General features: G+C 30.8%; 1 protein-coding gene across 4 annotated transcripts in view; it reads left to right on the forward strand.

Annotated features, from left to right (window-relative positions):
• The window catches only part of LOC118204288 (uncharacterized), a 148,087-nt gene that overhangs the window by 15,498 nt on the left and 117,687 nt on the right, over nucleotides 1–14,902 (forward strand). For all 4 annotated transcript variants that reach the window (XM_085817744.1, XM_085817745.1, XM_085817743.1 and 1 more), the window contains exons 3-6: nucleotides 3,852–3,940; nucleotides 10,014–10,055; nucleotides 11,224–11,304; nucleotides 14,128–14,223. In XM_085817744.1, coding sequence (XP_085673870.1) covers nucleotides 3,852–3,940; nucleotides 10,014–10,055; nucleotides 11,224–11,304; nucleotides 14,128–14,223 — 308 coding nt within the window. The remainder of the gene's footprint in view (nucleotides 1–3,851; nucleotides 3,941–10,013; nucleotides 10,056–11,223; nucleotides 11,305–14,127; nucleotides 14,224–14,902) is intronic.

The raw sequence follows: 14,902 nt of genomic DNA on the forward strand, positions 1-14,902 counted from the left end.
TGCTCTAACAGTCTGCAAAAAATAATAAGCCGAATTCAATTCAAAGATTAAGGAACAATGCAATCTGCAGCATTAACTGAAATAGATAATTAGATAATTTTAGCTTATACCGTTCGCTATACATTAAATGCGCATGTGTAAACGTATTATGCGCATGCACACACGCATATGCGCAGCCGTAAAAGTTTTCAATGCGACGCATGCGCAGAAAGTTTGTAGCTTTGAGGTCCGAATTAACGACTTTTGATTGTACAATTAAAAGTGCAAATAATTATGGATTACAGTATTTGGTAGTGATGCTGATGTTTCTAGTACCATTTCTTTTGATCATATGTAAATGTATATTCTGCATCTTAGGATAATGGTAGAATTACTGTGATCTTTTCATATGCTTTTTGAAATAAATAACTTTCTTTGCATACAAATTTCTACTGCACAAAAAAATGGTTTGAATAATATACGTGGTAGTAATGGTTTAAATTATGTACGCTGCGTGAAAAAGAAAAAAAAAAAAAAGAGACAGTTTTATGTCTCCAATTCTACTGGGCCAATTGACGAAATGATTACGCATGCAGAGAATTGGACTTTTTCTGAAATAACATGCTAATTTTTTTGCATATTTCAATTCTATAACTCAAATTATGCCTACATATTAAATTTTGTAAAATTTGGTGCAAAATTTACGGAGTAATTAAAACATTTATCTGGGTGCTTTTTTTTCTTTTCTTTTTTTTTTTCTTTTTTCTTTTTTTTTTTAAGTTTGCACCAAGAATAGTTCACTTGGCGAACTTTTTTCCCTTCACATTGTGTGTGAGCAGAAAAAAGTCACATCATTCTTTCTTTCAAATAATGTTCTTTAAATTATATTTTAATTATAATTGTTTTTTTAAACAATTGTTTTCTTTTTCAAATTTCCTTTGAATTGTTTAAGTTGCATGGTTTCTTTCAAATAACTGTTTTAAAAATTTCTATTTACTAATTGCAACTGCATAGTTTAAATAAAAGTTGCATCGTTTATTTTTTTCAAATAGTTTTCATTACTATATTTTTGTCACAGTTATTATTTTAGGTAATTTTGAAAGTTTTAGACTTTTATTTTAAATGTTTGCGTTGCATTGTCTCGTCAGATAATTAGTTTAAATTTTTTTAATATAAATTATTTTTGACTGATACATTATTTTAACATATAAGCATTTTACGATATATTAAAAAAAATCTTTGAAGAGCATAAAAATCTGATGGAGGTCACGAAAATTTCGCAAAATCACAAGTCATTAAATTTTTGTTGCACAATTTTGTCAAAAGTCACAAATTTATGAAAAATTGCACGATCTGGCAACACTGATTAAGCAGTGGAAGGAAAACTATACTCTTTATGATGATAACAACAGACTCTGTACTCATTGTTATGATAATAAGTATCATGTATTTGAATACATGTATTCAAGTCATGCATTCAAACATTTGTGTTTATAGTGTTTTCTTAACCTCACTCTCTCTAAAGCTATTTTTACGATCAGCTGTACTTTAGGCCCTTGATAGCTTCGCCGTTAGTGAGTGTTAAGGGGACAACTCTGTTAGAATCTTAGCTTCGGCTGTATCTTTTTAGTTTAGTTAAGTTTTGTTTCGTAGCATTCCTGAGTTCAAGCCCAAGTTGAGGCTTTATTGTAAAACTCCAAGAAAGGAGTCGTCTGTTAAATTTATTTTGTATAATAAAGGAAATTCAACCCTTCGTAAGTTTACGCTTCTATCACTCTGAATTAAAGTGATTATTTGCTTATCAGTTCTGCAGTACACATTGCAGTACTTCTAAGTTTGAAACCTTACAACCTATTTACAAACATTTTTTAGTAAGCAGAGTATTAAAAAAAAAGAAGAGATAATAAATTTAAGAGAAATAAATTGAACACTTTTGCCGCTTAAGATAGCAGTTATTTCAACTGTGTAATGTAATAAATTTCTGTTTGAGAGTAAATTGATAATAAAGATTTGACGACAGCATTTTAAAAAACTTTGCATATTCAACAGAAAAATTGTATGTGGGAGAAACGATAAGCATAAATACTACTTTTACAAACAAAATAGTCTGAAAAAAAATCAGCCCTGTCAGGAAAAATATACTGGCCCTAAGCCCCCATATGAAATTTCGTTATACATATAAATTATCAACATCATCATAAAAAATAATTTTACGAAATAAAAATATACCTTTGCAGAAAAGTAAGACTTTATTCATATATATATATATATATATATATATATATATATGCAAATAAACTACAAACAATAAATAACAGTGACTAAATAATTATTTAAGCCAAAAAAATGGTTGATTCATAATTAGCCATTTAAATATTAATTCCAGTCGCCTGGCAAATATTTCCTCTATTATATCTTCAATTTTTGCTTTAATCAAAATATACTTCTGTATATTTACTCCTAATTGTTACTCCTAATTAGCTTGCACCATAGTGGTCTATTATCTACTTTTTACAATTTTTGATTTTGAAAAAGCTTTTTTGCATTCAACTTGTACTATAGATAAAGTGAGTACAAACTTCTAAGCAAAAACAAATTATCTTTGCAATCGAACGTGCCAAAAATTTATTTCAATGCGCAGTATTCGAAATTCCATCCAGTTTCACCGATGAGATGAAGCTTTCTAGATTTGGTTTTATCACCGATTCCTCTCCACACATCCATTCTTTGATAGGAATTTTTAAAGAATTTTCCACATTCATTTATTAGGAGAAAAAAAAAGAAGTTCCTTCTAAAACGTCATTCGTAGAAGCCACCCATACTAAATTTAGAGCATTGGAGTAACACTAAATGTGAATTTGGTGAGGTGCATTTTCACTCACCCATTTAGTAAAACCATTAAAAGCACCTCTTGCATTTGATGTGCCATCTGTAAAATTGCTGATATATTTTCTAACATCAATGTTTATTCTCTCTAAGAAGTTGATCATACTGCACATACCGAGTCCAGTGGAATCTGTACAAGGTAAAATACCTATCAGTCTTTTGTATATGTTTTCTTTGTAAAGATACCTAATAACAACTGAACATTGGTTCATTTATTTATGTCAGTAGTAGTATCAAGTTGAAGTGAGTAAAAATTCGCTTCTGGAATCTCAGCTAATATTAACCATCTCATGACATTCTTGATGCTAGTTATGATGTGATCTATCGTCACTTTAGATAACAATGTTATGCTACTCCCTCTAGATTGATGATCGGCATGTTTCATTATAACATTGATATGCCTCTGAAAAACATATTCGTATTTTGAAAGTAATCGTATCGTTTCCAGGAAATTTCCGTGATCAACATTAACATCTGTTAAGCTTCGTGCATTTATGAAAATGTGCAAATCCTATGACTTCAGGAAGCAGTTCCTCTTTCCCCGATAAACTGAACCACATAGTAATTACTTTCATTACTCGATTTCGTTCGATTGCATTGTTTGGCGGATCATTGATGTTTCCTTTTATATTCATAGTATGTGCTTCTGTACATTTGTCGTAAATTTTACTCACTTCATGTTCATTCACGAGTTGTATTACGCGGTGCCATTCTCTCATTCCTCCATTAACAAAAGTACTTTTCTTAGAGTTGGGACAATACAGATGATATTGAGAATTTTAAATAAATTAATTTTGATTTGTATACAATTTCGGTTTTTATTTATTTATTTAATTAATGAAATACATTTCCCAAAAATCTATTTCTTTGTTAGATTCCATGTTAATTATTTCTTGAACATGCATTTCTGTTAATCATGAACCGTACATATAGAAAAGTTTGATTTCTTTCTTTCTTTCTTTTTTTTTTTTTTTTTTTTATTTAAGCACATGCTGAGCAAAAAGACAGAGCCACCACAGCAAAAAAAGAGGTCTGCCCGAACCAGTCCACCAGAAGCAGAAAACCAGAGAATGAGGTAAAAAAAATCTTTTCCTCGGTATTTCTCTAAATCATATGTCTAAAAAATTCATGAATTTTCACTTTATTTTAAACATTCAAAATATATTTTAATCATTACAGCTGTATTTTTATACATCATAAATTAAGGAAAAATCACAAAAATCACGATTACTGAAAAAGTTACGTGTAGAATTTTGTGAAACTTACCCACAATATACAACACATAGTAAGGTATCAAATATCATAAAAAGAAATTACCAGACAAATGTGGTAGTATAGAAATTAGCACATGTATAAAATGAGCAAATCGCAGGTGTCAGTTTGCTATAGGAAAAGTACCTTCAATATGGAATATGATCGCCTCTAGAAGCAATATAGCGCATACAGTGATGTGTGATGCTTTCAATTATGCGGTCTATCAGTTCCATAGGAAGCAAGAGCCATTGCTCTTGCAAAGCAGTTGCAAATGCGGCAAGGGTCTAAGGGGGCGGATTGAGAGCAGCTAGACTTTTCCCTAAAGCATCTCAAACGTGCTTGATACAGGGTTCATACAATCCTTAAGAATCCTTAAAAGTCCTTAGATTTTTTGGAATCGGTTTTTGGTCCTTAAAAGTCCTTTTGGCCAAACTCAGCAGAAGGTCCTTAATTTTAATCATCTGAAATTTCTGTCTGTTTTTATGACTGCCATTTTGAGTGGGAATTGGCATGTTGGAGGAATATTTTTGGCGATTCACTGACATATATGGTTATCTTTTGAATGGGTTATAATTTGTTTCTATTTTTAATAAAAATTTAATGATGTCTCGTGTAAGGTGTATTTTTTCCCATGTAATTGTCTCAGAATATGTGTCGGTTTTCTCTGTAAAATTAATTTTACACTTTTCTCCGATTTTTTTTTTTCCCCAAAATATTTCTGTCTTTTTTATGTTGCAGAATCGGTAGGTATATTTTTTCTTTAGGATTTTGGACATTGCAGCTTGGAAAGTTTAGAAAGATTTGAAGGCAAGATTTATAGACCCATGATTCTGGAAGATTCCAGAAAATTGTGACAAAATGAAAAATGTCTCCATGGTATTAATACATAATTTCTTACTTTTGGAGAACGTCTGGAAAGAACAATGAAAACATAATAGTTGAATGTTTTACTTTTGATACTAGAATCTTTTTCTTAATATTTTTATCTTCCCTTTGTTTTCTCTACTTTTCACTAGACACAAGCATGGCAAATGTCAAATATGCTTCTAATCTTATCACATGGACAGGCACTATAGAAAAGAATTTTTTTATTAATAAAGAAATTTAACTGGCAATTTAAACGATGTCTTAATGCATTATACAGAGGGATGAGGCTAGGCATTTTCCCACCTGATGGAATCTCTGTGGATTTTAAATTCTGCTTCTAATGCCTGTTCTAAATTCTAAAAGTTTTGAGAGTTTCTAGATTTTGTTACTCGATGTGTCACTAAATTCTAAAAATTCTATCACACCAGCTCTGTAACTGGACCTTACCATATATATTTCATATTTCTTCTGAATATTCATATTACTAAAGAAATAAAATTAGTCGCTTTCTCTATACATTCTAAATGCGTTTAGTGTTTTTAGAATAACAGAAACCTTTTATTAAATCCAAAAATTCTAAAATGAAAAGGGAAATTATTCTTCAAAGATATGTACAGATATTATTATGTAAATTACCTAGTTGTTTACAATTTCAGCCTTTACTATAATTTTCCATTTCTTTTTTCTCACCAGACTTGCACCAAGTCACTTAGACAGTTTTTAAACTGAGGCTTTTGGAGTGTAACACAAGAGTGTGTTTCTGACCTCCACTTGCTCCCTGCATTAGTTCCTGCCAGCTCTGATAATTTGTAATTATTCATCTTTACATTACCGCTGCAGACAATTGAATATTTTATGATGATAGAGTTACTCAGTCAGCTTAAAATGAAATTAAATTGTAAATTAAAGTCTGATCACTTGTCCATATTTTTAGTTTGAATTTGATTCTTTTTGTTTAATTACATCATCATGAGCTGTAATTGATTTTGTTAGCACAAGAACATGCCTTTATGTTATAAGTTCTTTTTAAATAAGAATCTTATTTAAACCTTTGTCTGGCTTTGTAGTTACTTTCAGACATAGCGATAATTTGCTTCACATCTGTCTGGAGGGTTTTGGACTATTTAACTTTTACCACATCAATTAAACCCTCATAGGTACATTTTGGAGAGGTTGACACGTTAGGGAGGTAAAACACACAGAAACTAGTGAGAACATTGCCTTGCATATTGAGACAAAGTTCTAACTGTTAGAAAAGATGCTTAAAAAGAAGAAAATTGTTATAAATTAGCCAAAATGTCTAGGAAGGCTTCCAAATAAAAGGATGCATAAATATTTTGTTGAGTGTAGTTACTACATTAATGTGTAATTATCCTAATATCGTTTAAGAATCAGTGTCATAAATTACATGCATTTTAAACTGTGAAATTTTATTAGATTCTGATTTTAATAGGGCTTTTTTAACAAATATTGTTAAAAAAGAAATGAAATTTAATAGTGCCCATGTAAATCCATAATGACTAAGGTTATCCAATACCTAATTTAATTACTTATAACTAACTGGTTACTCTTGAAAATTATCTCTGCATTTTAAAGCGAGTTATTGCCTTTCATTGACCCTTATCGGGGTCACAAGCTAAATCACAGAAATGTAAAAATTCATGTAAAACCTGTTCTTCGCATCTAGTGAGACTTGAAATAATGCAAAACAACTTATCATCTCTGGTGCTTTAGTGGATTATTAGGACCATAAAGTATATTAACTGCGTTACAACCCCTGGAACTCTACAAGAAGTACCACACTAACTGCGTCAGACAGAGCCTAGCTAACTTTCAAAACTTGCGAACCGTGTTTACATCAGGCCTTTCAGGTTTGTTTTGATCAGCAGCTCTCTCTCCAGGCAAGCAGGAGCAGCAACAACAGTCAGTCTTTTATTTTGAATCATGCTGATTGTGATTTTACTTCTCATTAACCTCTGCCACTTGACATAACTCTGCCACTTGACATAAAATCTACTTATTATTTACTAAATCCCTAGACAGAGCAAGTATGTGACAAAATGAGACATTAAAAAAAAATCAACATAAAGCTAACTCTTAGTAGCACCTAAATAATCTTTCAAATATGTCCAGTTATTATGAATGTAAAATATTGAATGCTACTTGATAAGTTTCATAAGGTTTATTTTATCGTCAAACTTATTAATAATTGTGTTTAATAATAATGCATCCTACTTATCTATTTCATTTTAAGAATGGTATTACAAAATTGAAGTTCAGCATAGATAATATTTTTAATTGAATTTATTCAGTTCCCATTTGCTTATAGGTCCTTAATTGTTTTCATTAATGGTCCTTAAAAGCACTTAATTTCCGTGTGCAGAAATGTCCCTGAAATTAGTAGTAGTAAATTTTTCACAAGAATTTTATTTACGAAATCCCTAGCAGGTATATTATTCTTTTTTAAGACTCAAATGTTTCTATTTTTATAAAACAGGAATATCAGTAGTTCTTCAACACCATAATACTAACTAAGCGATTTCACTTTTTTAATTTTAAAGAAAATTTAAGTAACAGTTTCCATGATTTTAAGTTCAGTACAAAGTCCGAAATTCGGATGTCCGTTATCCGGAATGATCTAAAATTTGGACCTCAAAACCACCAACAAAATTTTTCTCGTATGCTTTACGCATGCGCATTTGATTTCCCCCTCCGTGCATAATAAAACATCTGGAGAATCCTGATTCTTAATTTCGACACTAAACAAAATACCTTGTTATTGAACAAACATTTTAGCATAATGTACTGTCAGTAATTTGGCTCTGTTGCTGCGTATTTGCTTGGCACGCATCTCAAACCAAAACATTCCACATAGATACATCATTGATCTGGCATCAACCTGGCGAATCATTAGTTATTATACTTTCCTTTTATTACTGCATGTTTATCAAAACATGACAACTTGAGTAATGACTCATGTAGCGATACCTAAATAATTTTTTTATGTTAGTATTTGAATAATAAAAGAGGGTGGTAACCTTTTATGTTGACATTATGCTTGGCGATGATTACAGATTTCAGTTACGGTAAAATATGTTGACAAGGAAAAATTTACCAAAAATTTCTTTCCGTATGCTAAAAATAGATTTTGTTGATGATACTCATAGACCCAAAGATTACATTTAGATCATAAATACTTCATTATTTCATAAATCGTGATTTCATATTTTTAATTTTATAATTTCTACTTGCCATCGTACTAGATTTAAACTGATGATTTCTTATCCAGAAAAATCCCAAATCCGGAATCCTCGAAGTCTCGACGAGTCCAGATTTCGGACTTTGTACTGTATATATTTTTTGTTGAATGTCAGTATTCATGCACTCGTAGTCAGTTGGTGGTTATATATACAGTTGTATTAATACAGTCATTTGTGCATTAGTTGAAATTTTCAGCATTCAGACTGCTTTAATCTTCAATTTTAGTTCATTTTTTGTATAAATATCTCTCTGGGTGACCGCAGAAAAGTAGGGTTATAACTTTGAATGTTGTTTAGAAACCTGAAGCATCATTAATGGGAATTTCTACAAATCTACGTATTTTGAGACTGAAGTGCTAAATAGTACCTTTGTTTTATAGAATCCATACAGAATCTCATTTTATCCAAAATAAGTGTATTTCAACGGAATGGTAAAATGTAGTAAGGCTTTGTAATATACGTGTATCCTTCCCAAAAAGTATTTTTCAATGATATTTTGCATATGTGCACATGAAAGTTTCTATCATTGTAAAAATTTCTATATATCGAGCTATATTTCGCATAAGTTATTGTTAAATAAGAAGCTTATTTAAACCTTCGTCTGGCTTTGGTTGCAACTTCATTTTGCAATATACTGTTGACTATAGAAAGATAGGTCTTTATAAATTCAATCACGCAGTTATCTTTATGCAAAAATGTTTGGATTGCAGTTAGATTTTTCCTTATTATGAGTTCTGTTTGGTAAGAGATTTCAAAACATTGCTTTTATAGAATCTCATAGTTTACTTACATTTATTTTTTTTTTTAAGAAAGGAGTTGTTTTAGTTTTGTGATTAAGACACATTTTGCATTTCATTCGTTTAGAAAAAGAAAAATCAATTTTGAAACATAAAAATACATATGTGTGATTTTATGATCTGCAGACAGTTACCATCCTGACATCAAAATGCTTTTTTTAAATAAAAATAAAATTAATAGAAGATTTGAAAGAAATTTTGTTTCCTTTTTAGCAGGATCTCATTATAGGAAAATGTACAAAAATAATATATGGGGTATAAGTGTTTCGTATGAAATCTGAGATTTTAGAAGTATTTTAGAAGTGATAAATGTGTCACACTCAGTTCCATTTATTTCATAATTCTTTGGTCTTTCTTGTCCTCTTCTGTAATACCTAAACATTCGAATGATTAAACATGAAAGGCACGAATGATAATTTTCTTGATAATAATAATTCTGTTAATAAAAAGATTTTGTAGTTCTTTTGATGTAACACCTAAGTGACACTTGCTATTGCTATACTAATCTCACTAGATATATGTCTGATACCTCTTACATTGAACATGCATGTTATTTAGCACAATGTCTTTGGATTTTAAGAATGAGAATTCTTGATGTGTAATCCTGTTTGAATGCTTGAAGGAGCTATTGTGTGACATCAGGAAATACACAATGATATGGGGTCTTTTCAAAACAGTATCAAAAGCAATCTCCCATTCATCGGACTCCAGTTTTCATTTTCCTTTGAAAATCTGACAGGCAGCTCACAATGACTACTTACAAAGCTGTTGAAAAAAACTCAAAAATTCCGATCTACAAACTCGTATTTTTTTCATAAATTATAATAGTTTTTATTTAATGTCAAGACCTCATAAAAACTGGCATACACCTAGTTCACGATTTTTTATGTCTGAGTAAAAATGTAAGAAATATTTGTAAAGTGTACACTAGCTATTCAAAGTTTCTAAAATATTTATGTTACTTTTAAAGCACTCAGCACCAACTGCAAGCTCATCTCCTCCTCCCCAACACGTAAGTTTTGTGCTTCTTTATATATATTATAAGGAAAACTATTAAGTATCTGTCATTTCAGATTTTTAATTCATAATTTAATTAGAGTTCTTCTTAAATTTGATTTAGCTTAGTTATTAGCTTTTTTATCATGTTTAGTGTAGGAGCTTTTAGTAGACACCACTTCTTAATTTCCCAGTTGAAGTTAAGTCTCATTGTTGTTAACATCATTATGTTCTGTTAAATGCTTAAATAATCTAGACTGTAGTAGTGTCCTTCATGGTTATTGCAAGGAATCATTTCTTTTCATGGAATGTAATTTTGAGGTGTTAGATGTAGATCTTCATAGTATAGCATAGTATAATATATGGTAGCAGTAAGAGAATATGAAATAATAGTCTTAAACATTTCCCTTAAAGATGTGTAAAAAAGTGTCATCCAAAGGATTTATATCATGTCAAGAAAATATCTTCAACTGCTGTAAAGCTGCCAGCAGCTTGGAAAATGATTCAAGTTTGTTCCACATCCTAATGGAGTTTATGCCTCACCTGAGACCTTAAGCAGTGACTGACATATTGAGTCGCTCATGCAACTGCCTTGCTCATACCCTACAGTTTTTTTTATTTAGAGACATGTTTTGCATGCCATTCTTTTAGAAAAAGAAATTCAGTTTTAGGAAATGACGATACAGATGTGTGATTTTATGATTTGTAGGCAGTTACCATTGTGAGATCAAAATGCTTTTTTAAGATTTGTGAGAAATTAAACTTGATAAAAATTTTGAAATAAATTTCATTTACTTTTGAATAGAATCTCTATATAGCAACATGCACATAAATGACGCATGGGGTATCATTTTTGTAGGCAATCTGAAATTTTAGGGCTTAAATTTCAGAAGCAATAAATGTATCATAGTCAAATCTATTTAGTGCATAATTTTGGGGTGTTAAGTTCTTCATAATGTAGGATAGTATAAAAAATTATGACAGACATAACTCACCATAAATGCACACAAAGAACTCGAAAAATTCACGTCCAGCATTTATTTTAGTTTACTTAATGTCAATACCTCATAAAAATTGGCATGCAGCAATCTCAAGTTTTTTATATGGGATTGTAAATGTAAGAAATATTTGTAATAGGGGCCACTATGCTAATAATTGTTTCTAAATATATCCTACTTTTATAGGGCAACGAAAAAAAAAGGGTGAGGTTGTACAAAAGAGTAAGCTTCTACAGATCTCCTGCTCCATCTCTTTGCGTACCCGAAGTAAGTTTTGTGCATCTTTAATATATTTTTGCAACAGAAATGGAAATAAATGGTGGTTCTAGTCTGGTAGCATGATGGTTCCATTTCAGGCAGCTGATACTTAATAATGATATTTTTTTTCCAAATTTCACAACACGGTGTTCTAAAACAAGTCTCTTTCTTTAAAATGCAAAAAAAAGTTTGATAAGATATGATTAAACACGCCATTATAAACATTACGTCGTTGAAACTTTGGGTTCAAAAAATTTTACAATTACCTATTTGATGGCATATAAGACGCACCCTTATTTAGAAGGCCACACACAAGGGGAAAAAGTTTCAATAGTCCGCACGATAGCGCTGTACCACAATAACTTAAAATGTGGCTTCTTTTAGTTCTCACATTTCGTAAAAACCAAATAAACAATCATTGAATGCAATTACCAAACATATTTTTATTAAGGAAAATTAACAAACGGCAAGCTATTTTTCCGATAGGTGGTGGACCGAAATGCCTTGCTGCTGCTCTGTTTCCATGCATTTTGGCGTAGTTTAACTCTCCTAGTTTATACTGAATTGTGTATAGCTTAATCTTTTGTATCCTGTAGTCATATTTTCCAGGGTATTTTTTTTTTAAACAAACAGTTTTAAGCACCAATACCGACACATTTATACAGAGTAGCACCGATAGCGACACGTGTGTCGAATGAGTGAAAGAAAGTCTATGTAAAGAAGGAAAGGCTCCATAGACCGTGGAACCTGTTCAAACTTTGACATCAGCTTTGAGCTTTGGCGCTTTTTGGCGACAGATATTTCACGCATGCGCAAAATAATTGTGGCAGATGTAGAAAAAGTTATGTGTGTCTAGACCTTTATCCTGGCTAAAAATAGCATTCAGTATTGAAACAGTTAATCTGTGTCCTTCACGTATAAGACGCAGGTAACTTTTTTGAGACCAAATTTAGGGAAAAAAAGTGCGTCTTATATGCCGTCAAATACGGTAGATCCATGAAATCTTACTATGCTGATCAATCGAGGGTGTGGTTTGAATGGTGTGACCAATGATGACTTAAATCAATTTATTACCAAACATGGCCATTTCCCCACTTATCTTAAAAGATTTGGTATTCAGGAAAATATTGCATGCAATTATTATAAAGTTTATGGCAACTGAGAACATTATTGTAAAGTTTATGGCGACTCGGTATGACTGCAAGTTCTTTGAATGAATTCGTCGTGCGAATTTAAAGCGCAATGTAGATAGGGTGGATCTTGTGAAACTTAACGGGATTGCCAGAGTATTTATGAATTATTTAAATTCTAATCGAAATGTCTGTGGTGTTGAGATCTGAGAATGTTCTCATCTTTTGTTTTTATTTAAAGTTGTGTGATTGATCTTATGTTTGTATAATATATAATTTTGAAAACTGCAGATAAAATAGGAGTATGTTTTGGTAGTATTTAGAATAAGCTTTGTAAATAAGTTGTTTTGGTAGAATATTATGTATTTTGTACGTTTTATTGTAATTGAAATTGTGCTGTTTTGAATTTTAAGATTTTAAACTTTTTAATTTAATTTTGATTTTAAAAATGTTTTAAATGGTAGGAGTGTTGATCTTTGATAGATCTTATTGGTTTATTGTGAAGTCTACCGGATAGAATTTGAATCCGATGGTTCGTATTGCTCCTGCTCACCAATTTGTCTTGTTTGTATTACTTTTTTTTATGTTTGTGTTTTATTTTTTAATGTTTATTATTTATTAACATGCTTTATGATCGAGGCGACGTACATTGGTCATATGGTCTTCATTGACAAAAGGGCGACCTACATTGGTCATATGGTCATCCTCCAATCCAACAGTGTCATATGATACAATATTAGTTCCTAAAACTGTACACATGATTTGAAGACATTCTGAGATTTTTTGCAACAGAAGTGGAAGTAAATGATGGTTCTAATCTGGCAGCGTGATAGTTCCATTTCAGACACTTAATGATAATGATATTTTTCTCTTTTCCAAATTTCGCAAGACAGTGCTCTAAAAGAAGTTTCTTTCTTTTAAATACCAAAAAGAATTTTCTATGAACATGTTTGTGCCACAGCAACACAAAGGTTAGTATTGCTGTGGAATGTTCCATGTTTTCACAATATTTCTTGGAGTTTCTTTGCTTCATTTTATAACAACATGGCAAAAAGAAAAAGATGATTGACAGAAGAAATAGAAAAGGTTCCTCAAGGTTTGTAAAGTACTTATTTATGTAAAAACATAGCACACAGAACAATACAAAGTACTGAAGACAACTGTAACTTCTTCTCTCCCATTCTTTTAAAAACATGATAAACACTCCTAACATGAACTGTTTGTGCAGATGATATTTGCAGTGGAAAAAAACTTTTCTTTAAAGCCTAATAGTTATAATTCTGTACGTATGAGATAACGGTCATAAAATAATTATGTTTTCTATGGTTGTTGGAGGGTTATAAAATCTGTGCATTTGGTCAAGTTTTTCTTTTCTTTGTATTTTTATCCTTCTTCCCCACAAACTAAAGATAGTGCTAAGCCATTTCTGCTTTGTTGAAAAATAATAATTTGTGTGTTAATAATACTAAATAGTTAATAATGTACCATTAAATAGTGAAAAAATTGCCATCTAATTTTTTTTTTTTCTCCGTGCCATGGAAAGGATTGGCTATCTGGATAACTGGACTGTCCTGCATTTGACAAACTATGCCCAGTTTTATTTATTGTGTAGTGGCAAATTTTGTATTGTTTCTGAATGAAACTTTTTGCTTGAACCTGCACATTAAAAGATTTTATTTCTAATTAAAAAAATTTTTTACAGCATCACACACTTACCAGGGTAATGGCCGAGTCCCAGGGCCCAGTGACCAATGTACAAGTAAGACGTCAGGGCCCTAGGACCAGGATGTCATTTCAGGTAAGACTAATTTAATTTAATTTTATGTTGTTATGTAATTTAATTTTATGTTTTCATGTTTTTTAATTTTTAAGGAAGATATTTCGAGTATTTGTGTATTTTTGCTTTGCAGCAAAGTGAGAACTGAATTAATTGAATGAGAAATTATATCTCCAATTAAATTCAAGGAAATAAGTTTAAATGAAATGCAGCAAAAAGTGCAAACTGTCCACGCAGATGATATTTGCAGTGGTGCGAAACTTTTGCTAAAACCTGATAGTTATAATTCTGTATATACGATATAATTTTAAAAAAAAATAGTGTTATTTTCTATTGCCTTTGGAGTGTAATGAAATCTGAGCATTTTATTTTGATCAAGTGTTTTTCTTTTCTTTATATTTTTAATCTCTTTTTGCATATTTGGAAAGTTCAAGAATTCAGATATATTTGTTCTAAAGTCTATATGAGTGACACATGAAAAAATATTTCCTTTCTTCAAAAGAAATTTTAGAAAAGAACTTCTGTTATGTGGATCACTTGTCTTCTGCTGATCAATTTAAAAAAAGTGTGCTCTTTTCTTTACTGGTGAGGAATTTTTGCTTTTTTGCTGAAGTTTAGAAAAAGGTGCATATTTTAATAAAGTGCAGTAAGGTAATTTAGAACAATGAGTCTGGCATATTTATTGATTAACAATTTAAAA

Source organism: Stegodyphus dumicola, chromosome 5, assembly GCF_044657685.1.
Source record: "Stegodyphus dumicola isolate Sdum_Otavi_A_Nest chromosome 5, ASM4465768v1".
NCBI lineage: Eukaryota > Metazoa > Arthropoda > Arachnida > Araneae > Eresidae > Stegodyphus > Stegodyphus dumicola.